General features: G+C 46.5%; 1 protein-coding gene across 1 annotated transcript in view; it reads right to left on the bottom strand.

Annotated features, from left to right (window-relative positions):
• Window positions 1–699: 699 nt before the first annotated feature.
• Window positions 700–25,098, bottom strand: part of FAM171A1 (family with sequence similarity 171 member A1) — a 103,368-nt gene continuing 78,969 nt past the window's right edge. Inside the window, exons 6-8 of the mRNA XM_040451329.1 lie at window positions 7,657–7,773; window positions 4,329–4,443; window positions 700–3,708 (exon numbers count right to left, since the gene is read on the bottom strand). Coding sequence (XP_040307263.1) covers window positions 2,007–3,708; window positions 4,329–4,443; window positions 7,657–7,773 — 1,934 coding nt within the window. The 3' untranslated portion in view covers window positions 700–2,006. The remainder of the gene's footprint in view (window positions 3,709–4,328; window positions 4,444–7,656; window positions 7,774–25,098) is intronic.

The raw sequence follows: 25,098 nt of genomic DNA, 5'->3' as shown, positions 1-25,098 counted from the left end.
TATCAGTCCAGAGCCCGATGTACGGTGTGATCTCACAAATCCGGAGATCAGGACCTGAGCCGAAATCAACAGTCTGGCGCTTAACCAACTGAGCCACCTAGGTGCCCCAGAATCCCATCCATTTAAATGCCCCAACGCTTCAGGGAATTTCAACTTTTTTTTCCCCTTGAAAAGCAAAATGTATCAACATTTGAGAATTAAAGTGATAAAAATCAACTTGGTTGGTTCTCTGTCCACATGGAATTCGCAAATAAGATTTTGTAATGAAGCTGTTACTGAATACATAGCTAGCTTACTGTGTTCTCTGCTCCGCTCTGCTCTGGTGTCTCCATTACTGATTGTGACTAATAGTTTCACGCAGCTGGGATGGTTCTAGTCATTTTAATGAAACTTTTTGTAGCGATTCCAAGTGGATCAACGCTGAACATCAAAGAACACACGAGTTTTTTGTAATGTGCAGGCATTTCTCCCTATCTGAAACACAAGAGAATGTCGCCTTGTGGTCTTGAATAAACTAAATAAACATAAGGTGGGATTTAACCTCGGTGTAAGTTCCTAGGTGTCTACTCTGGAGTCTTTGAACAGAAGTCCAACAACCAGCATACCAGACTGCCGAGGAACAAAGAGCAAATTCGTAATAGCGACTCCGAAACAAATAGTGGCTCAGAGTGAATGAAAAGGACCACAAGATAGTTTGGTTTTTTTTTTTCTTCAGCATTTATTTTGAATTTTCATTTGTGGATAACCAAGCAGCTCTTTAAGGAGAATGCACAGAAGAGTCATTCTGGCACTTTTGGATAGTACATACGATTTCTGTAATAGTCACATTCACTTGCTCAGTCCATACTCTGTGTCTGGTGAGCAAGGTCAGCCCATAGGATTCCCGAGTTAATACATAACCGTATATACAAACAGCCAATGAAACCATAATGGTGGCTAGTGGCCAAAGGGACGGAGGAGGGCAGGGGATCTCTAGAGTGTCCTCTAGTCTACCTTAGCTCAACAGAATTCACGTCACACATGGGCACTAGAGAGAACACTGCGTTGAAATGAGAATTCGGAGCAGAAACGGGCATTTGGCAGCATGCAGCTTAAAGAAAAGGGGTATCATTTAATAACTTTATAAAATCCAGGCAGTTCAATGAAAGGAGTTAAGGAAAAAAACAAAACAACAACAAGAAGAAAAGGTGAGGGGACTGCTGTTGTCACTGTAAAAAAGGCACTTGGAGTTAATGGGACCAGAATTGAAGGGCTCTCAGCTGATAAACTTCAGTACGATTTCATTAAAAGGCTTGTTTAAGAGATGACACTCAGGAGTTCGCGAAAAGAGACACCGAAATAAACCGTCGAGAAGCAGAACAGATGAAAACCAACAAATAAAATCTTTCACAACCAAGTTGTGTGTGTGTGTGTGTGTGTGTGTGTTTTCTAAAGCAAACCCGAAACGAAAGCTAACCAAAGCAAAAACACCTAAGCAAACCAAGAGCACGAAGCAGCGGTGCATAGCTTTCCTTTGAGATAACGCATACCTCGAGACACTAAGTGCTACTCTAATTTCCCAATAATAACGTCACAGGAGCATTATCGTGATAAAATGGATTCAAGCAATGTGAAAAGAGTCTCATCTGTTCCTAGAATCTGAGGGAGAACTGAGGTTATCAGCAGAGCTGAGCGACATCACTCGTGGTTTCTCAGTGTCCTGGGATGGGGGTGGGGGTGGGGGTGGGGGTGGGGGTGGGGGGGAGGGGGGGGAGGCGCGTCCCAGACGCAGGAGCCACATTCAGACACTCCTGTTCAGCCATCTCCCTGGCGGTGAGGCGTCCACGAACATCATCCGGTAACTTTAATTCCGTTCTAACATGTACACAGTGAACCGTGATGCAGCTTAAGTCCGCTTCCACGGCTGCCGCTGCTCCACCTCCTCCACGAACAAGTAAACGCTTCCCTAAGAAAAGAATTTTTGGCAATTTTTATTATGTTCCGCCGACGGGTGGCGCTGTGACAGCTCACTTCATGTTAAACGCCATCAGGGGTCTCTCTTCCCGCTTCTGCCAGGGGCTCTTCTTGTCCTCTCCTTGGTCCTCCTCGTCTTCCTCTTCGTCGTCCTCCTGGGTCGATCTCCTCTGCTCCGGGCTGGCTAGCGGCTCCGGGGGGACGTCCGAAGTTCGTTTTGTCGTCTCCTCCTGCAGGCTGGGCAGCTGGCCGCCGCTTCTCCGGCCGGAGCCATCCAACAAGCAGCGCAGGGCACTGTCCTCGGGGGTACAGACGGTGGTGCCGCACTCGCTGCCGCTTTGGTCCATGTCGTCCAGGTACACGAGCTGCGTGTAGGAGGTGCTGTCCGCGGCCCGCGGCTCTTTCTGCGGATGCTCCTGGACGGCCGGGTGGTTCTGTGCGAGGGACAAGGGGTCTCCTCTTCCCTTCCGGGCAGATTTTGGTTCATTCATATCCACGCCAGAATCCAAACTGGCATCATTGCTTCCGTTCCTTCCGGCTCTTTGGAGATCAATGTAGGAATGTCTAACGTGCGCATTGGACCTGCCGTCCAGGGAGACGAACCACGCCCGGGGGTGTGGGAGCGGCTTCCCACCCCCAAGTTCCATCAGAGCCTTCTCAGTCAGGAGCTGGACCTCGCTGTTCATCTGAGCCAAGGCCGCATCGTTCAGGGAGGCCGGGATGGAGAGGGACTCTGACATGGACGCGCCTTGCGGGGTCCACTCCCGGGCGCCTGCATCCTGCAAGTGCTGCTGGGAGATGGCCTGGCAGGACAGAGGCTGCGCTTGGATCTGGGAGGAGGGGTGCGGGAAGATCCCCGCGTGAGGGCTGGAGAGCTCAGCCTGCAGTCTTTCGATCTCCAGCTGCTGGTCGGCTGGAACGACCAGGGGCTGGCCCACATAGGAGTGGTCCCCGGGGAGTTTCATATAGTGCGCGGGGATGACCAAGGCAGGTAATACCTTTCTGTAAACGCTGTCGTTCACCTGGTCAACGGAACTACAGCAGATCAACTGGCCGGGCCGCGGAAAGGACGTGGGTCTCTCCAGGTGGTCCACTGACCGGGACATCATACACTCAGTAGGCCTGCGGTCCAGCAGCTGTTCCTTTTCGGGAGATGAAGGCGTAGGGTACATGTGTTCCTGAATGGTGAGTTTGCTTCCCGTGGAAATATGGTTAGCGGAGGCCTGGCTGTCTCTGTCTTGCTTTTCAAACAGGGGCTGCGAGAGCATGGCATTGTAGCTCCTCCTGTACTCGCTGTTGCCAGGGGACTCACGGCCTTCTCTTTCCACAGGTTTCCTGGACTTTAAGGGGAAAATCTCCACGGACTTACGATACTCTTTTCCCAATGTCCCACTTGGTGTCAGGTTATCGAAGGAGATTTGGCTTTTGTCCTCTTCCTTGTGGGAGAGAAGTTCCTCCCGCGAGCTGAACTCTTGCGAGGTGCTGTAGGAAAGCTTTAGCATGGGGGTGTGCATGTCTGCTTCTCCGTTGGAAGACATCATTTCTAAATGGACCCCGCTCATCAGCTCCTTTGGCCCAGGGGCGTCCGGGCGGCCGTGGCCGGTGACAGAGAGCGGGCCGGGGAATTCTGACTCCCGACGTGAAAACAGCAAGTTGATGTGAGACATGGAAGTTGACTGATCTCTTTTGGAGCTCTCGAGGGCCGTCGGAAGTTGGAGTTTTCTGTGGTGCTGACGAGGTTTCAAGCATTTCCGCCTGCGATCAAAGATAAAAATCCAAACCCAACGGTTAAAGATTCTCATAGTGGTAGAAGGTTCCAAGCAAGATCCTAATTCTCAATTTCCACAGGAAGAAACAAAACAACTACTCAGCAGCCAGAAGCCTTCTCACCCCACACCCGCAGCCTTATTTTGATTCAGAGCAGCGCAATCTGCAGATTTCACCTTCAGGGTTTTAGACGTACAGCCGAGTTATTCGTTCAAAAGCGGTTACCCAAGAGTCGACAGCAAACATTCTCACAAACCGAAAAGACGAGGCATCAAAATAAAGAATTTTAGTTCTGCTTTGTCCTTGAGAATATCGTCTCTTAATCAGTGTTTAGGAATATTCTGAACGAATCATGACAACCGTCAAACTTAAAAAAAAAGAAAGAAATAAGAACTCCCCTTGTGAGCAACCTCATAAACAGCATGCCCCCCACATCCTGTTCATTTGTTTGCAACTTTAAGGACAAATGTTTTAGTTCTTAGAGATTTTTTTCATGAGAAAAAAAGGACCTTGATTCAGAAAAAGAAAAAAAAAAAAGACCTCAATATCAATGCCTGCACAAGAAATTCCAAATTAAAAAAGATATTGCCAAAAAGGTAAAACTTTACCTGCAATAATATAAAAGGAGACACAGCAGAACCAAAAGTATGAAAGCCATCCCTCCTAAAATGGCCAAAAGAAACACCGTGTGATACGTGGTAATGTCCTGTGTGGCAACGGGACCTAGAAGGTCAGAAAAGGGCATTTTAGATTGCAGAAAACCTTGAAGGGATAAGAGGGATAATTAGCTGAGAGGTATGTTCTTCCTCTTCCTGGCTGGGGTGCGGAGCAGGGGCCAGAGGCAAACACCCTTTGGATGATGTGCTTACAGATCACTGTAATTTCTCTCAATGACAAGGGATTATCACGACCGTCACTGTCACCGGAGCAGCTGTGGCCGGGAGCAGCGTGAACACCCAAAACTCCATGTGGTGCTAAGGGTCCCTCCTTAGCCCAGAAGAGAGCTGCACTTGCAGCAGGTTCAGCATTCTAAATACATGATCTTTTAATACAAGAAAATGGATGCATGATAACATAATGAGAGAGACTCTTAGACGAGAGATGGCTTGAATATCTGGGGATTTTATACTGCAGGAGAAAAAAAAAAAAAAACCCACAAGATTTTATTCTCACTTTCCCTGGATAATTATTACTATGTGGAGAGCCCTTTGCTTAAATGAACAGTTAAAAATATGATATAAAATCGGCTATAAAAAAAAAAGTCCACAGCTTATTATGGTCTTTCAAGTGTTTCTAAAACGCCTTCCATTTGTAAAAATAAAGTCTTCCTCTACAATGCCTCTTCAAAATTGCTAACCGTATGTGGCCACAGACCTCCTTCAGAATTTACAAAGTATCAGAGATAAATATATTTTCTTTTTAATTTAAAGAAATTAATATAATTTCTTTAATATTTCAATGTTAAGAATCCCAAGGCAAAGTTTATGTTCAATACTAATAAGAATCTATCTTAATGCACTGACAACAGATCGACAACAACAACAAAAATCTCCCCTATTTATAACATTTGGGGACATACTGGTGTCCAAGCATTGAAGGAAGGGGTGTGGTTTTATGTTATGTCAGATTAGCATGGTTATAATTACTACATACCACAGGTACCCATTTACTTACTGATTCTCAATATCTTAAGGGACAGATTTCTTCAAAAATCTTTGGAAGCAGACCACTTAAGAGCTAGGTAAACCCAAATAGGTTTACTAATTTTTGAAAATTGTGACATGACTTAAGCTGAAAAAGCTAACACCATTCTCTGCCAAACATAATTCACTTCAGTGGGGGAGTGTGGAGTTAATATGCCCCAAAGTTGGAAAAACAATTGACAACTGTATACTCCATTCATCATTCAGAGAAACCATTTTTTTTTTTTTTTTTTTTTTTTTTTTTACCCAGAGACAACCCCCATGGACCTAGGCAATGCCTTGGCAGGAATCACCAAAAATCCGGGGTACACATAAAAATCATTTCCAAATAATTCAAGTTCTGTCCTTTAAGTACTTAAAATGTTATTATCTTAACTTCTGCCAATGGAACACTCTATAAAATTTACAGCTGTACTCAATTTCCTTCTTAACTGGAGAATGAAAGAAGAAACCCTAACTATTTTCTTGTTGGTTTTGGGCTCATGAAGGCACAGCATCTTTGTAATTTGTTTTAATAAAGGGGATGGCTGTGAGGTTACTAATATATGTGTCTGTACATTAAATGCCATCAGGGCTCTGTCATATATGCTCTTTATAGATTTTTGTCTCTTCCTTCACTGCTCGGAAGGGTTGGCAGACCTATACCAAGCCGTTCTTTCTCCCCTCTTTACAAAGCATCTATTAATCTGTGGCATGATGGGCAAACTGAGAATCACAGTTGTCTGAAAGATATCTAAATTTTTTGTAATGTTTATTAATTTTTGACAGAGACAGAATGCGAGAGGGGGAGCGACAGAGAGAGAGGGAGACACAGAATCCGAAGCAGGCTCCAGGCTCTGAGCTGTCAGCACAGAACCTGACGTGGGGCTTGAGCCCACGAACCGTGAGATCATGACCTGAGCCAAGTCGGTGCTCAACCGACTGAGCCACCCATGTGCCCCCGAAATATATCTAAAATGAAAGTTAACTGTAATGCATGGGCTTTATGGCCTCTACTTGGGTACTTCAGGAATTTCTTTTCTTTCCTTCTCTACTCTTACTCATATTCTAGATATTTGTGATTTGGAGCCTGGGGCATTTTTGTACCTGGTTCGTGCCTATATTGCTACAAGAATGCTATCACAAAGGGAAACACAGAATTCCCTTTGTGAAATGGGAAATCAATATTTTCTCAGTCTGGGGCCAATTTCTCAGCACCTCCATCAAATCCGCTACTATGGGAATGTGAGTGTCATTCCAGTGACAATTCCACTGCTAAAATATCTTGGACTCCCATTTTGGAACTGCCTTCGTGATGAGAGACAGCTTTTAATCATAGCATATTTCTGACCTGGCTCAATTACCTACTTTACTCACCAGACTAGGATGTGCATGACTTTTAGAAGCGTCTAACAAGAATCAAAGGGACCCTTGGAGCATAAAGATTTGCCACCAATGAAAACGTTTCACTAATGAAGGCAGTCCCAGTGATACAGATTCTAAAGGCATTTTGAGTGACAGAAGCCATGACTGGAAAGAATTCTCTGAAGATGACTATTTTAAGAAACAATTCTAGAATGTTCCTTGGGATAAATTAGGGCATATAGGTTAAAACTTTTTTTTAAGTCATGCTTTAAAAAGTATGAGTTAATTCACGTATCCTAAGTAGAGATGATTATTGTTTTAGACACAAAGCAAACTGGTTTGTTTCTGAACCTTCAGGAAAGGCCAAAACAAGCTTTTTGCCCCAAGAAAGCTCCAGTGGTGACTGTGTTAGCCTGTCTAAGGAGTGCCCTTCCCCACATGTTCTCTTACAACAGGCCACAGCTGTTTCAGGAATTAGGGAGGAGGTCTAAACCGCCCCCATGGGCTTTAGATTAGGAATTCCCTATGGCAGCTGTCTGAGCAAAACAGATACAAGACAGGAGTATGTTCTGTGCATTATTGTTATCCTAGACGGGAGAGTCACAACCAGAACTCCCCCACCCCCACACAATACCTTAGTTTCATCATTTGATTTTCAGACTTTTAACCATTTTTTTTTTTAAGTAATCTCTACACCCAACGTGGGGCTCGAACTCATGGCCCTCAGATCAAGTGTCACATGCTCTACCCATTGAGCTGGCCAGGCGCCCCTTTCTACCATTTTTGAGTAAGATGAGGTCTCGCTGCTGAAGTAATTTTCCAAAGCATACTTAGCCTGAACCCTCAAAGAACTCAACGCCCATCATCGCAGGTGCTGGCTTCGTGTTACCTGGGTTGGGAGGAGACATGGCTGCCACCCAGTACCCCAGCTGAGGGGCAATGTACGTCCACGTCCGCTGGCTACCTTCCTGGTGCACGAGGCCCAGACCACTCTTCAGCCACGTTCCTGTGGGGTGCAGAAAAAACTTGAGCTGGACACACACTACACCCCTATTTAGGGCTTACACATATTGTACCTTAAATGTCATCTTTGTAACACAGTAGGTAGCCAAGACGGTCCAGATGTCATCTAGGGACTGCATACACCTTTCCATAGATTCTTTTCAACTTCTTTCAGGGGTGAGGAAAACTTTGATTTTTTCTTGCTTTTCTGATTAATTTATTTTCAACCACTTTCTCAAACATCCCTGCTTCCAAACTCAGATAATTCTACCCAAAAGCTTTGGAGTTTAGAAGTAGAAGAAAGGTAGCAAGGTAAGCGTTGGGAGGAGTGGAAAGAAGGAGGTGGGGAGAAATCCAGAACCGTTTCTACTCTTCTTTCTCAAGCCAATAAGCAAATTTCCTATCCCAGATTATACACTTGGTTGCATCAGAATTACTTAGGAAAGTTTAAAAAAATATATAGACTTCTTGGTCTTATTTTTGCAAGCTCTAGCCTAGTAAACCTGGCTTAGGTGAGTATTTTAAAAAGTTTCCAGTTGCTTCTGATGCTGGGAAACACCAGATATGTCCAGGTCTGAACTGTCTTTCAGTTATTAATTGGTAGTTAACGTTAATGAGCACCTCTTACGTACAGGCTGGTCACAGCAGATGCGTCTTATACACGTTATAATTCTCACAGCACCGCCACACAGTAGGACTCGTTTTCTTTTTGGACAAGGACTGGAGAGACTGGGGAGGTACGGAACTCTTCTAAGGGCCCTCAGGGGTAGAGAGCAGAGCAGGAGCAGACCTACGCCTGTCTCTCTGTCCTCAGGGCAGGATCTGATCTACCCTGTTGCATTCTTCTATAAACTGTCCCAACAGTTCGTGACGTTTTCACTTAAGTTTTCCAGACACAGACCTGTTGCCTGGCCCACCCTCCGAGCGCCTTGCTTTGAGGCCCGTGATGGCGGCTGGCAGCAGAAGACAAATGGAGAGTGCTGGCCAGGCCCCCCAGCAGGACAGGCACCCGCCCAGCCCACCAGTGTAGACACCTCAGACAAATTGCTTCGCAGGGCTCCTCCTGCCTCGAGGCCCACGCACTCCACCGCTCGGCCTGCTCCCATAATCCCCACTACCTGAAATGGCCTTGTGTGTAACTGTGTCCACTCGAGGCCTAAATGCACCAACCGTGCACCAACCATTCTCCCCTCTGGTCCCCAAATCCTTGCCCTTCCCGTGCACACACGTCACTGAGGTGGCAACGGTGGATTGTTCTCCGTTGACGAAGGAAACAATATTTGGCGGTGCTTCTACGACCTACCAGTTGCCATAGCAACACTGAAATGCAGTGGGTGGAAAGGAGCCGGTGGCAAAGCCTCCAATCTTGCTCACCTCCTCCCCTGCTCAGACGTCAAACAAAGGAGGAAGAAGGGAGAGGCTAGGCGTCAGGAGGCGCCTTGCACTGTCTGACCTTCCCAAGCGACAGGCTGCATCACGGCTGGAGATGATTTCCATTCCCATTAGACAAGAGGAATACAAATGGGAAAGTTTCTAAAGTGAGTGTGAGGATAAGGATGCCCAGTTCTGATTCATTTGCTGAAGAACACCCAGCCCAGAGATGATTTAGTTACTTAGAGCATCGCTCCGTTCTACAGAGCGTTACAAACAAAACCAAAGGCCCCAAATGGTGTCACTTAGGGGAAGGCCCCCAGTCGGTACACCGAGACTGGACACCCAAACTAACTGCAGTTTCAATTGCACAGCACGTAACCTTTAACCAGACAACATGAATTTCCTGGTCAGTACCAGGGAATTTACTAATTGACCCCTTCTGTTCCCCTTCGGAGGGCAACCCTGCCCAAACAATGCATTCCTTGCTAGTAAAATCCATTCTTCTTTTATTTATGCCCTTCTCCCTGCTTTTAAAAAAGTTTTTTTTAATGTTTATTATTTTTGAGAGAGAGAGAGAGAGAGACAGAGCATGAGTGGGGTAGGGGCAGAGAGAAAGGGAGACACAGAAACAGAAGCAGGCTCAGCTGTCAGCACAGAGCCTGACGTGGGGCTTGAACCCACAGACTGTGAGATCATGATCTGAGCTGAAGTCGGAGGCTTCACCGACTGAGCCGCCCAGGCGCCCCCGCCCCTCTCCCTGCTTTTAAAAACCTTTCTCTTGTTTAGCTCAGCAGACCTCCCCTCTACTTGCTAGATGGGATGCTGCCTGATTCATGAATCATTTAATAAAGTCAATTAGGTATTCAAATTTACTCTGCTGAATTTTGTTTTTTAACAAGAGCTGCTGAGGAAATGGAAAACATAGGACATTTGACACATTCAGCTAAAGACTTTCCCTATTTGGTAAGAAAGCTTCTCTGAAGGTAGAGAGCCGGCTGTTGGTGACCAGTTCCGGTTTTCCGCTTGGGGATCCCACGCTGCTGGGCCCCTGCCCTGACTTCCACACCCCACCCCACTCCCCTGGCTGTCCCCACAACACGGCCCCGCCAGGATCTCCACCTCAGCCAGGAGGTGGCGTGCACTCTTTGGTCTGCGGTTTTCCCCAGGTGGGGTTCTTGAGTCACTGCTGCTCTTCAGATGGAGTGGATACCACGTCAGGCTGAAGGGACCCACGTGGAAGGACCTGAAGCTCACGGGTCCTGATTGCTGCTCCTTCAAACCGCCTAACTCGACTGCGAAGTTGCTTCTGCCTTCTCCAACACAAGCACATCAACTGCAGAAACGCTTCTAAAATCCCTTCGAGCTATACCCCACCCCCAGTCCAGCCCGGAGGGCCCCGGCCTGGCAGCGGTGGTGGTGACGATGGCCACAGCCAGCAAGGCCGGTGACTGGAGAACATGCTTTGGGAGCACAGGGAGGGTAGAGAAGGCTTCTGGATGAGTCAAGTTTCGAAGAATTGGCAGCTGGGGGTAGGGGTGAGGAGGGCAGGAGGAGGAGGAGGAGGAGGAGGAGGAGGAGGAGGAGGAGGAAACAGTGTGTGCAGGAAGGCACACAGGGTAGTGGGCTTGGAGGATGCTTTGGATGGGGTGCAGGTGGGGGTTGGGTTGGCGGGGCATAAGGGATGGGCTGGAAAGGAGTTTGCTGTCTGCCCGGGAAGGGCTGGGAAGGGCTTCTAGGGCCGTTAAAAATGGTACGGAGGTTTCTCAAAAAGTTAACAATAGAACTACTCTAAGATCCAGTAGTTGCACTACTGGGATATTTACTCCCCAAACAGAAAAACATTATTTCAAATGATACACACACCCCTGTTTATTGCAGCATTATTTACAACAGGCAAGGTGTGGAAGCAGCCCAACTGTCCATCAACAGATGAATGGATAAAGAGGAAGTGATACATACACAATGGAATATTACTCAGCCATAAAAAAGACTGAAATCTTGCCATTTGCAACAACGTGGATGGAGCCAGACAGTATCATGCTAAGTGAAATAAGGCAGTCCGAAAAAGACAAATATCATATGATTTCACTCACATGTGGAATTGAAGAACCAAAACAAATGAACAAAGGAAAAAAGAGAGGAAGAGACAAAGCACGAAACAGATTCTTTTTTTCTTCCTCATTTTATTTTAGAGAGAGAGAGCGAGAGAGCGCATGAACAGGGGAGAGGGACAGAGGGGGAGAGAGAGAGACTCTTAAGAGCCTCCACACGGAGTGCAGAGCCAGACACAGGGCTCGATCTCATGACGCTGGGATCATGACCTGAGCAAAATCAAGAATCAGACGCTCAACTGAGCCACCCAGGCGCCCCAAGAAACAGACTCTTACATAGAGAATAAACTGCTGGTTACCAGAGGGGAGGTGGGTGGGGGGATGGGTTAAATAGGTAATGGGGATTAAGGAGTGCACTTGTCATGACAGGCGCTGGGTGACGTATGGAAGTGCTGAATCGCCATATCGTACACCAGAAACGAATGTGACACTGTGTGTTAACTAACTGGAATTAACATAAAGAACTTAATAAAAAAGAAGAAAGAAATGGAGGCCACTGGGCCCTGTAAATGGAGGCACGGTGTGGTCAGAACTCTCCTCCCCACCCGCCCCTCCCCCATCCCCGCAGCCCCTGAGCTCCTCAAACACCAGCACGCAGTATGCACTTCACCCAAGTCTGTGGCTTTGCTGGCAACTGCGGCTCTAATCTCACAAGGTCTTTCTTCCTTTCAACACTTATTTGTATTTGAGAGGAGGGGGAGGGGTGGTGAGAGGAAGACAGAGGATCCAAGCAGACTCCTCCCTGTAAGCACGGAGCCCGAGGCGGGGCTCAAACTCAAGAACCGTGAGATCATGAGCCGAAATCAAGAGTCGGACGCTTAACTGACTGAGCCACCCAGGCGCCCCTCACACGGTTTTTCTCTCTTCCAGAAATCTACCCATCTTTCAAGATTCAAGTCACGTCATGTGCTTATCCCGAGTCCCTCCGGAACTCAAGGATCTTCCTTGTCCTCGTCCTCCTGGGACACGTGTCACTGCATCTCTTTTCCAAATCACACGTTGCCTCAGTCGCCAACATCTGGCCTCCTCTGTCAGACCGTAGCCTCCGTGAGTTTGGGCCTGGGTCCTATATTCCTTTTGTCTTCTCAGCACCAAGAAATCTCCTTGGCGTACCAGCTGAATAGTACTCGAGAACGAGTGAAAAACCCAGCAGGCAACCCAAAAAGTCGTGTCGGATGACCTTCTGTGAAAAGCTGGGTGTGGTCATCAGGAAAGGGATCCTTACAGAAGTGTGCTGAAATTCAAACGTAAGGGAACAAAGCCAGCGGGGAAAGAGGCATTTATTTTGGCCTACATTGCCTGCAAAACGTACACGTCTTCAGTGACTAAAGGGTGACACTATCTCAGGACTCAACAGTCATGCTGTTATTGGCAAAAGCCATTTCCAAGCTTTCTGTGTTTGGTGGGAGGAAGTCAGCGGCGGGGAATAGAATTACCGAGCTGTGCACTGGAGCATATGCTTCTCGTTAGGGTGAGATCCTGGTGCCACGGAATGAGGGCGACCTCCCCACCTGAGGAGCCAACACACATGGGAAGAGATTCTTGTGCTCGCCGGCCGGGAGCCGGGGATACCGGACGGCAGAGCAGACAGACCTCTGTGAAGTCTCTTCTGTTCCATGAGGCCACGGGAGCTCAGCACCTGCGACCAGGGTGCCAAGGGTGGGGATCCCGCCAGTCTGGGCGGGGGGTCTCAGGCGCTGCTCAGACAGAACCGGAGGGCCTGGGTTGCTCCTGCGGTGTGGACAGAGGAAAGCTCCAGCTGCCTGATCTCCAGCCTGCCCACCTGCCTCCTGGATGGGGCAGCGTCTGTGGTCCGGACACAGAGAAGCCTCTAATGTCCCAAAAGCAGCCCAGCACGGCTGCTTCCTTAGACCCACTTCACGCCTCTGCTTCTCTTTCTCCTATTCCTTCCAGCCCCTTCCCACCACTTCCCGTGGAGGCCTTGCTAGACTCAGGATCCTCTTCACAAGCGGGCAGTTGAGACAGCCGCTGGGACATGCACCGGGTCAAGGCGGGTCACCTGGTGAAGGTGTGCAGGCAGGCACCTGGGATTTCTCCCGTCCCACCCCACTGGCCCAGCCAGGCGGCCACCTGCTCCACACACAGCTGCTAATGCACCGAGCAGCTGGCCAGCTGTTAAGTGGGTCTGTTGGGAGCAGGCTGGCAGCTCTGGGCGCCTCTCTGCTGTGACTGAGGTCTGTGGCACGTCAATCACTGGGGACTCTGTGGGTGAAACTTATATAGTAACCCCTCTGGCATCACCAAGGAACGAAATTCTGCATTACTGAAACTTCTAGGTCGGTAGTTTTCAAATAGTTTTCTAAAGTATTTGAACTCTCTCCCTTTGATGAAATCTTATGCAGAAATTTATATATAAAAGATGGAAGATAAGCTTTCTGCATGAAGATGAAGAGAACACCACCCCTCCCCCTTCCCTCCCCCCCCCTCCCCCCCGACACTGCCCACCGTGGCAACCCCAGGACATCTCCTGAACAGGGCCTGGAAGTTCTTCTTCTATACAACTTGGGTTTCATTTCCCAAAATTTGAAATCAAAGTTTTACAAATAGTCTAAAAAAGTACCATTTACTCCTGCCTTATAAAATTGAATATAAGGGGCACCTGGGTGGCTCAGTTGGTTAAGTGTCCGACCTTTAATTTCAGCTCAGGTTGGGATCTCACAGTTCGTGAGATGGAGCCCTGCATTGGGCTCTCGCTGACAATGCGGAGCCTGCTTAGGATTCTCTGTCTCCCCCTTTCTCTGCCCCTCCCCCCCAAATAAATAAATACATTTTAATTGCCAGCTTATGCTATAATATGTATTCGTAGCTGAACATTAAATACATCAATCAATAGGCAATTTCAAAAAATAAAATAAAATTGAATACAATTTTGATTTTTCACAATAACTCAGGGCCATGATCACGATCAACTACAATGCTAGCTTCTCAAATATTGATGCCCCATCCGAATTTGGCTCAGGTCATGATCTCATGGTTTGTGAGTTCGAGTCCCGTGTCGGACACTGTGCTGACAGCTCAGAGCCTGGAGCCTGCTTCAGATTCTGTGTCTCCCTCTGCCCCTCCCCTGCTTGCACTCTGTCTCTCTCTCTCAAAAATAAACATTAAATTTAAAAAAATATATCATGCCCTTAGGTCCCAGCTGAGGACTGTACCTGTTTGCTCCTACATTAGATACACCCTCCCATGTTGTCTCTCCCTCCCTCCTGGTTCCTGCTTCCTTTCCTTCTTCCCTCCCTTCCTAAATGCTATCAGTGTTTCTGTTATCAGATCTTCTCCCTCACCATCAAGACCCCCAACATCTATACTGGGGCGGTCTCCTATCCAGAACTACATGACCCACCTTAGTAAAATCGTATCCGAGTAACATCCACAGGCAGTTTGAGGGACTGGGGAACAGAAGCAATTATCCAACAGTGGTGTTCTAATCCAAGTTCAGTATTTCTTTCCTTCGACACTACACCCTCAGATCAGTTTTTGTCTGAATTATCATTTTCTAGAATTAAACCTTGCACAATAGAAAAGATTTAGAGATATTTTCAGGAATAAATACTTTGTTGAAAAGTCATTCTAATCTTTAAAAAATGAGTTCATTATGTATTCAGCTGGCAAGGTTCACTGCGCGTAAAGCACGGTGAGTTCTTAATTTGGAAGCTATGCTTAACCACAAAGATTATTACACACAGTTATTGACAGGCAGAAAAAGACATGCCTTCCGCTCGTCTGTAAGATCTGATGGGCTCTCTTAGCAATCACCCAGGGTGCCTTCTTGCTATGTTCCCAAGCAGTAATGAAATCAGTCTTTATTTGCAAAATATAAAGAAAAGTGAGTTAAAGGGTGCCTGCCTGGGTGGCTCAGTTGGTTGAACGTCTGACTCTCGATTTCGGCTCAGGTCATGATTTCACGAGCCCCCACGTCGTGAGGAGACTGCTTGGGATTTTCTCTCTCCCTTTCTCTCTGCCCCTCCCCTATGCATATGTGTGCCTATGCTCTCTCTCTCTCTCTCTCTCTCAAAATAAATAATTATTAAAAAAAAAGGCAAGTGAGTTAAAAAGTATAACAAATGGCTATCAAAAGGGAAAAGAACCCTGAAACACGAGAAAAGGGCTCAAACCACGTCTTGTTTGAATACAACCTGTAGGGCTCAGACTTCCCTCTCTCCCCTTGCCTGCTATGTGTACTGTCCTCTGCCCGCAAGTCCCTATTCTAGCAGCCATGCTAACTCATCTCAGCGTTTGGAAACAAGCATCAAGCCCTGATATTAGGAGCGTTACTGATTTTGCAAAGGAAACTGCAAATGAAAGCCCACAACTTCACTAGTTACGAGTTGAAGCCGGCACCTTGCGCATTAGGCAGTGCACAGGGACACAAGTCATTGCACTTACGGTGAGGTACTGTCACCGCGTCAGACCTTGGAACCCGGGGGCAGAAGAAAAGCCAGGCATATAAAGGGCCAACTGATCACACGGACGGCTTCTCCAGCGTAACATAACCCTGAATGTGAATTCTAGCTCTGCCACCGCGTGAACTTGGGCATCCCGAGGACGGCACAGCAGTGGGGCCTGAAGGGCGCTGGCGAGACCTTTCAGCCCTGGGAGCGATCCTGGGGCTGTTTCACGTGGCTTTCGTCGTGGAAACGAGAAACGGCTCATCAGTCACGTATTTGTAGTTGGGTGTTCTACTTCGTGCAATTGCACGAATATGTCAATTGACATATTCTAATTGATCTGTGTCTCTTGAAAGAGACCGGAGTGAATTCTATCGGGTCTGTAAGCTGGCACTCGTGAAGAAATCCCACAGTCCCTCCGAAAACCCACCTCAGAGAAGTTCTATTGGTCAAAAGGTGAGTATTGAGTATCCATGCTGCCAAATAGCTATTTATACTCTTCCGCCTACATTTTCACCATGAGATATCTGGGAACATTTATGGTGAGAGGTGAGACACACGTATGTGTGACACAAGCGTGATTGTGTCACATGTGTTCCTGGTAGGAACACATGGCCGTCTTGCCCCTCAGCTGCTGGCCGCGGCCAGTAATCATCTCACTTGAGCTGTGGTAGCTCTTCCACAGTCTTCAGCATGGTGGGGGCACTGGCTCTTCTCAGAAGAATCTTCTTTTTCTTTCTTCCTTTTTTTTTTTTTTGAGAACAATTTCTTAAGAAGTAGGTACCTTTCAGATCCCTAGCAAGTGCCACTGCTTATTGCTAGTTTGTTTTTTTTTTTTAATTTTTAGAGAGAGAGAACATGCAAGGGGCGGGGGGAAGAAGGGCAAAGGAAGAGGGAGAGAGAATCTTAAGCAGGCTCCGCATTCAGTGTGGAGCCCGATGTGGGGCTCGACTCCACAACCCTGGGATCATGACCTGAGCCGGAATCAAGAGTCAGATGCTCAACTGACTGAGCCACCCAGGCACCCCTTTATTGCCAGTTTTGATCACAGGGTCTTTCCTGATCCCCGAATATGCTGGATTTCTCTAGAATCCAAATCCCTTACTTTTCAGGGCTTTTGTTTGCATTATCTAAGGCTATCACCTCTACTATACTTTTCTACGTATAGCATAGAAGTATCAAGGTCAAACATCTACTTTGCTGCATGCTTTTACAAAACTATGACAGGATCACTCACTAAAGTCAGAATGTGTAACTCCATCGGCCCTAAGTCACATTTACCAGTGGAGTAGAAACTTTGATGATATTGTGGAGTAGCCTTCTCATTTTTTCCCAAATTCAAGCCCATGCCTTTGAGTAGCTATGTTTCCTTCTTTGGGATTATTTTTCCATGAAGTTTGTGAGGGGGATACAGTCCTCATTAATTACACAGCAAAGTATTTACCTGGAGTCAATTATCCAACTGTTCTTGTTGAAAGCAATCAAACTGAAGAGCAAAAGTTATGTACAGATGGTTGGATTCTTACGGCTTCAGGCAAGTACATTTCAGGACTGATTTAAATAAGAATAAAATTAACGGCAACTCACTATAACCAAAGACCTTCTGTTTGAAGCATAAAGACAGAGAGATATGCTGAATTATTAGAAATTAAAACAAGAAATGAGTCTGTATTCAGCTACAGCATGTTCCCTGGGTATTTTTAGGGTAATTTTTGAGAAGTAGATTCTTAAAAATAACTCTAAGCAACTGATTCTTCTTTTTTCCTTTAAGCTTTAGCTGGGCTATCAGAAGACTTACAGAACTGAGTTTTTAGAAAAGAGCAGTAATGGGAAGCCATAAAGATTCTGGCAAAGTTATAGAAAGTTCTATGCCTTAAATAGGTAGCCAGAAGTATTAGGATACATAATAGCATTAATAAAACTTAATGAGAGAATTTTGGATTTATAACAGGTATGTATAAATTCCTAGAAGGTAGCTATTTCTATTCTGATCCTCTGTATCAGAGTATAGGCTAATTATGCCCGGATGGAGAGAAATTTTGTTCATTATCCACTACATCCAACATCCATCTTGCAATTATATGTCAGAAGGGATTGGGTTGGGGGAGCTGACCAGGACGTAGAAGGCACAGCCACTAATCCCTAGCATTAGAAAAGTCACTCAAAACGAACGAGAGCATAACAGAGAAGTTTACAAACATCTTCACAGATGCGGCAAGGTGTTCCCAAGCAGGGCTTGCTAAAGAGCCTGTTACATCGGAAGCCTTGTTAAAATGCAGGTTCTGACTCAGTGGGTCTGCGGTTCTAACATGCTCCCCGTCTGCAGACCACGCTTGGAGTAGCAAAGCTCTAAATCATGATTCTTTCAAGGAAACCCCCGATGGCGTTTCCCATGATGTTGCCATGGTGCATCACCTGGGCAGCCTGTGTTTAAAGCCACTTCAGAAATATTTCTACACATTTAAAAAATAATCTAGTCACTTGTCAGACTACCAGCCAGAATGCCAGTTGGCAAATTCAAACGTCTACAGATGCTGTCTTGCCCTTGCCTGAAGAGGCAATGCCACTCACGGAACCGGCTGCTAATGTGGCCAAATTGATTCCGACCTCAAGACCTTTGCGTTTTTTCTGCCCAGAATGTTGCCCCCGCCCCAAGATATTTCCATTAGGCTCCTAGATGTCTACAGGATCTCAGCTCAAATGTCACTGCTCCAAAGGCTCTGACCAGCAATCATCCTCTCTGACATCACCCTACTGAACAGTCTTACGGTACTTAGGTCGTATGAAGCAAACTGGCTCACTGTCTCCATTTAGAACAAAAGCTTCATAACCATAGAGACCTTCCCTTGCTTGGTACGTCATTGCCTTATTCCAAGGGCCTGGAGCAGAGTAAGTATGGCACAAAGAAGATGTTCAATAGATATTTGCTAAAATGAATGGACTGCTCAATCTTGAAAAAAAGAGAAGCCAAGGAAACAACTCCATGGGAAATCTTTCAGTTTTAAATGTTGGCAGTAAATTAAAACACAGCAAACAAACAACTGCCCCCAAACCGACTGTACGGGCCAAATCAAACACACCTGGGAACAGGGTGTTTTGCATTCCCAGATTTAGTCCGTTATTCTAGCAAGCCACATCAAGTCTTGGCATGGAAGCAGGATTGCACAAAAAGCTGATACACTAGAAAAGGAAGGGATCTGAAGTCCGAAGGAAATCATGTTCTGCGTCTCTCCTTCTGCGCTCCCTGGGATGCTGTGCATGGGCTGAGTGTGCTGAGTTTTGGCTTCTTTCTTATTAAGAAAGCTGGTAGCTCCCCACCTCCCGGGCTGCTTTGAGAAAGCGATGCAAAACGTTGCCTCAGGGCAATACCTGCTTTGTTAATGGATACGCTCAGCTAAGAATGAGTGGGAGAAGAAAAGTCTTTCCCCAGATGATCCTATGTTTCTTCCCCATCAATTGAGGCCCACTTCAAACTGCACACTTGAAATGACTGGGCCTGCCATGTACAACTCCATCTACACGTCGTACCACAGAGCGAGCAAGGTGCTTCTGCAGACACCTCTAATGACGCGTATCCTGTGTAGGCTGGGTTTGTTCTATGCGTGCGTTCTGTGTATGCGTGTGCACGTGTGTAAATACAAACAATTTTAAATATTAAAAAATTTTTTTGATGTTTACTTATTTTTGAGAGAGCGAGAGAGACACAGCACAAACAGGGGAGGGGCAGAGAGAGAGAGGGAGACACAGAATCAGAAGCAGGTTCCAGGCTCTGAGCTGTCAGCACAGAGCCCGACATGGGGCTCGAACTCACGAGCTGTGAGATCATGACCTGAGCCGCAGTCTGATGCTTAACTGACTGAGCCACTCAGGCGCCCTGATACAAACAATTTTAACAGGGTGATTCAAGATAAGGGACAAAAAGAATCAACATAGTAAGTACATCATCTATGCCTGGTGATGTGCTAGGTGCTTTATGGACATAACCGCTTTTCAGTCTTCTACAACCTTGAAAGGTGGGTATTCTAGAACTTATATCTGAGGCTGCAGACATTAGGCTCAGAGAAGCGAGTGATTTTCCCAAGGACAGGCTCACCCCTAACGTTTGCAGAACTCAAGACAGGAGTATAAATGGATGTCCATTACAACATATCTAAATATTTAAAAGTTACGGAGCAAGTGATTATGTGGTTAAATAAACGTGTCCTACCTCCCCAACTGTAACTTTATAGGACCTAAAGGCTAGGGCTGAAGGTGGAATTCTTCAGTGCTTTTAAGAGTACATGCTGGAACAAAGAGCACGAGGAGAGTTGGTCTGCGGCCTATACCCCTTCCCAACTCACACCCTGCCTCATGACCATGGATGTGGACTCCCAACTCCATGTCCAAGCTCATGCCCCAGCCAGAAGGCACTCCTTGGCCAACCCTCTGGCCTGAGGGTATGCACATGGCACGTGTAGATGGGTGCAGAGGTCTGGCCCTGGGAGAAGGGCATAGAGCAGAGTGCCTGGAAATCAGCTTAGGCTGTGTGGGCAGGGAACCCTGGGATCTAGGCTACCTGGAGGGTGTCCTAGAAAGAGGTCTCAGATTCCAGGTGGCCACATCCTTTTGGGTCAGTAGATACCTTATCCCATGGGGAGAGGGCACAGGTGGATGGGGGCCAGAGTGAGGTCCTCTAAAGTGGGCAGGGGGGTGCTTACAGCAGCCATCCCTCTTGCTCAGTCCAAGGGTGGTACTTCCCAAGGGGCAGAGCCACAAGAAGTAGAATTTTATTCTAAAAGGTAAAATGACCTAGCTAAAAGGTGTTCTCAGGAATGCACATATTTCCAAGATTAAATCTGTGGCATGCTGAGGAAGCTTTGCCTACATACCAGGCCTCGACTATCTTTCCTTCTGATGACTTCCAGACCTGATCAAGGTACAAAATTAATATAGAAGGAGGAAAAAAATAAATCATATGCAATGTGTTCAACTTGTTTAAAAAGTCATTATGTGTTGGGGGGCACCTGGGTGGGCTCAGTTGGTTATGCATCCAACTCTTGATTTCGGCTCCGGTCATGATCTCATGGTTTGTGAGTTTGAGCCTTGCGTTGAGCTCTGTGCTGGCAGTGTGGAGCTTGCTTGGGATTCTCTCTCTCCTCTCTCTCTGGCCCTCCCCCAGCTTGTGCCTGAGCATGCTCTCTCTCTCTCTCTCTATCTCTCTCAAAATAAATAAATAAACTTAAAAAAATTATGTGTTAAACATATCCTAATATAACAGTATAGCTCATATAGAAGTATGAAACCAAAACAAGCTTATAAAACAAATAGAAGCAGGCTGTAAAATTTCAAAATAAAATTAAGATAAAAACAGCAATTTAATGTAGTACCTGATGACCGAAGGGCACTTATCACTTGCAACATGAACATGACAGCGTAGGGTGAGGCTTCTTTTGAGCGTTGGTGTGCCTACGATTCGACTCTCCTGCCACCTTTTTCTAGCTGAACTTGCCAAGAAATTTTCCTCTTTCAACATACTTTGAAATTACTTTTCCTTAATATGGTGGGGTCCTTGATGTACTACAGCTGCCCCGGTTCAGTTTTCTCTCCATGATTCTATCCTACCCAACAGTCTATTCATAAGTGTGCATCCAGGCAATGAGAGTATCCGATGGCTTTAAATTCTGTACCGAATCCTGATGACACAGAGTATTTTTCATGTTACGTCGTATAACATTATCATCAAAACCCAAGCCTCAGATTTTAAAATCCTTGTGGGCAATTCCCATTCCCCAAGAGAAGCTCTCTGGGCCAACAGGTTCTAGTTTGAAAAACCTGGAATCTTACTCAGGAAAGCCTGGACATTGGGATCTTCGTCCATCCCAAGCCCTCCTCCTCGGTGTCCTCACCTGTGAAGTGGGGACAACACGAGCTGCCGTCAAGACCCAGGGCGTGGAACTGCAAGAAGGAAGAGCAGGGCTGGGCTGAAGTTCAGCACCAGGCAGCGGGCCGCCTTGCTCCCAGGCAAACACTTGCCCGGCACACCAGGGGACTTATTCTTGCTTTGCTCAAACTAAAGGCATTACCTATCCTGGACTGTAAGAGTTATTTGGAAATAGGGAAACAGCAATGCCCTTCAAAACATGGAACAACTGGTGGAAACGGGAAACGAGGTACCAGCCAATCAGGTTGGATACCTGCGGCCTACCAGCTACACGCTGCCTTGGCTGAGAGTGGATATTGAAGGTGCTAGGACTTCACTGTACCTGTCCTTCTTTCTTCTATCATGCTTCACCCAAGATGCACAAACTAAATATGGGCCCCATGACAGCCGCGATGATTATAATCATAATGGCGAAAGTGCATAGAGCTCTTTGCTGAGTACCAGTTGCTGTTTCCATTTCATGGGCTGTTAACGGATTTGCTCAACATCACAGCTAGTAACTTAGTTGGTTACTAGGAGGAACCAGTGTCCAAGTCCAAGCTGTCTCAACTGCTGGGCTTCATGCTGCCTATATCCTGTTGACTCCTGATAGATGCCAGACTACCAATGTAGTCTTCTATCAAAAATACCTTTCCCTTTGGGGTGCCTCGGTGGCTCAGTCGGTCGAGCATCCGACTCTTGGTTTTGGCTCAGGTTACGATCTCACGGTTCGTGGGACTGAGCCCCACATCAGCCTCTGTGCTGACAGTGTGGAGGCTGCTTCGGATTTGCTCTCTCTGCCCCGCCCCTGCTCATGCACACATTCTCTCAAAATAAATAAACTAAAAAAAACACACACACCTTTTCCTTTAATTATCCATTTCAGTGGAGATAACTGAAAACAGAAGACATTTTAAAATTATTTGGTTTGGGGGCGCCTGGGTGGCTCAGTTGGTTAGGCATCTGAATTCGACTCAGGTCATGATCTTGAGGTTCTCAAGTTCAAGCCCTGCATTGGGCTCTGTACTGACAGCTCAGAGCCTGGAACCTGCTTTGGATTCTGTGTCTCCCTCTCTCTGCCCCTCCCCTGCTTGTACTCTCTCTCTCTCTCAAAAATAAACATTACAATTAATTTTTATTATTATTTGGTTTTGAAGTAAATTATGGCAGCTCCACCTTCCTCTTCTTCACCTAGGCTGATCTTAGAATGAGCATGTTAGATGCCATGGCTTAAAACTCAGGCCAAGAGGCAGCAAAGCACGGGGGCTCCAAGGTTTCTAGGTGTTCGGGAAGCCGGCAGGAGGATACAAATTTGCCCCAGATAATCCACAATGTGAATATTCCCTAAGTGGTAATGAGAAGTCGACGGTAAGACACATTTCCTTTCCAGGGGAACATACTGATCTATACCACACTCTAAGACCACAAAGTGGGCAACTGTCATTTGTAAAGCTTGCCAAAAACTGTTTCAGTTAAACGCAAGCATGGAAGGTTCTAGTTCTGTATATAAAATGACACTTTAGGGAGATTAAGTTTGTAAGAATAGTATTTTAAAACAAATATGGTCCCCGAACCACAACTACAATATGGTTCATGTTAACGTGATGGCATTATTTTCTGAAAATTCTCATTTCCGGGCTAGAGGGTGGTGACAAACACAAAAGGCTTAATGATTCCTAGGAATGGACTGATATCACACGAATGTTTTTTTTTTTTTTTTAGTTGCTAGGCAACATTGAAAAACAAATGGCCATGTTCTGAGATCACTGTGTATCCGTTCTCCCCACGGGCAACTGTGTGCATGTTCCTCGGCCTGACAGCACTCCCTTCGGACGACAGGACCAGGGCATTGCTCCCATCCCTTCCTATTCCCCCAAAAACCGATGAAGTGGAAAAACATCCAGATCTATATTTTAAATCAAGCCCCGCCTTCAAGGGTGGGCTGGCTGTGACTCACCTAAATGGACTAGTTCAAAGAGCGCAGCATTAGCAGTAACGTTCGCCATCTGAAGCGGAGACAAATCCGCTATAGGCCAGTTATGAGTGGGATCCTGAGTGCCTGATACAAACACACCATACATGATCAGAGGCGGTTCGGTAACTGCCATTTCTATAGCAACCCACACACACTCTGCAGGCCGTGTTTTGGGAAGGCAGTTAAAACTGGATTCTACAACGTAGCTCTGCTTAGAAGATGCTTTTATTTCTGTCGTCTCATTAGAATGAGCGTATTCAAAGCCAGCAACCCAAGTTACCATTAAATAGCAGAAACTCATCACCTACAGGATCCGGAATGTTGATTTCTGTGCCAGTCAATGTCAGTCGGTCACTTGAAATCCAAACCACTGACCTGGTTTGCATGTTCAGAAGTGACCATTCCCCAGGGCAACGAGTCAGATCACGGTCTGACAACCCAGAACATGGGACAGCCATCTGCTGTCCCACTTATAGGCGAGAGAGTAAATGCCTGCAAAAGCGAGCTGACATAATCATCTCCCATTGCCCAGAAAGCCTCCGCTAAGATGCATTCACCATGACCAATGACACTTCGTTTGCCAGACCGGCGAAGGAAAACTGCTTTCTTCCAAGGACAAAGTGCGCCCCAGCACATATGGATGAGAACGCGTGTCTGTCCACGTTAGCCCGTCCCCCTGACACCGGCATTGTTCTACTTTCCAACAGAAAGTCAGAAGATCATAAGCGAAGGAAATCCGCTAATTCCTCCAAAGAAAGACTTAGGCTCACTACACAGTCCTCCCTTGCAACACAATCAAGTGCATTTTAACACGACATGTTCAGTTGCTGCATGTACATGCAGCCAAGGTATAATTCTAGCATATCGCAAGTTGCACTTCTAAAAAAGACCATTTGTATGGAGAGCGCATATAACAATGGCCCAGTTCATACTGCTCTGACTGACTAAACAAAATCCAACTTTACTTATGCTCTAAGAGAGTGCTGATCTATTAGGTCACCCTCTGATGAACTGTGTGGGTTGAAGCATGGAGATGCTAATGTTCATGGAAAAATTTTTGCCTGTTCCAAAAGGGAGGGGAAAAAAAAAAGGCAATTGCAGCCATTAAAAAAATAAAAAGAAGGCCACAGTGATAAATGGTGGCACCAAACACTGACGGCACTCTAATAATGGTGTTTGAAAGGGAGCACTGATTGGTCTTTGTCCTAAGAGTAAACTAAGTTATCTGGCAGTCCTGGATTGGAGTATTTGAGTTAGTGTCAAAATGCAGATGTATTTTTCAAATAGAAGTCCCACGGGACTAAAAACAACTTCATCTTTCTTTACGGAGTTTGAAGTCTTGCCCTATAACGAGCTGTTACCACTCTGAGCATCCATACGCCCTCCTGGCAAAATGCTGGAGGGCTACCCGGACAGCAGCAAGTACTGTGGCCACACCGGTCACCCCACTTTGGCCCTGCAGAGCGTAGAATCTACTTGCATTTTTAAAAAATTTTTTAACGTTTATTTATTTTTGAGAGAGAGAGCGAGCGAGTGAGCATGAGCAGGGGAGGGGCAGAGGGAG

This window comes from Herpailurus yagouaroundi, unplaced genomic scaffold (genome assembly GCF_014898765.1).
Source record: "Herpailurus yagouaroundi ecotype Mexico unplaced genomic scaffold, PumYag 203, whole genome shotgun sequence".
NCBI lineage: Eukaryota > Metazoa > Chordata > Mammalia > Carnivora > Felidae > Herpailurus > Herpailurus yagouaroundi.
This window is presented reverse-complemented; position numbering and strand designations above follow the sequence as displayed.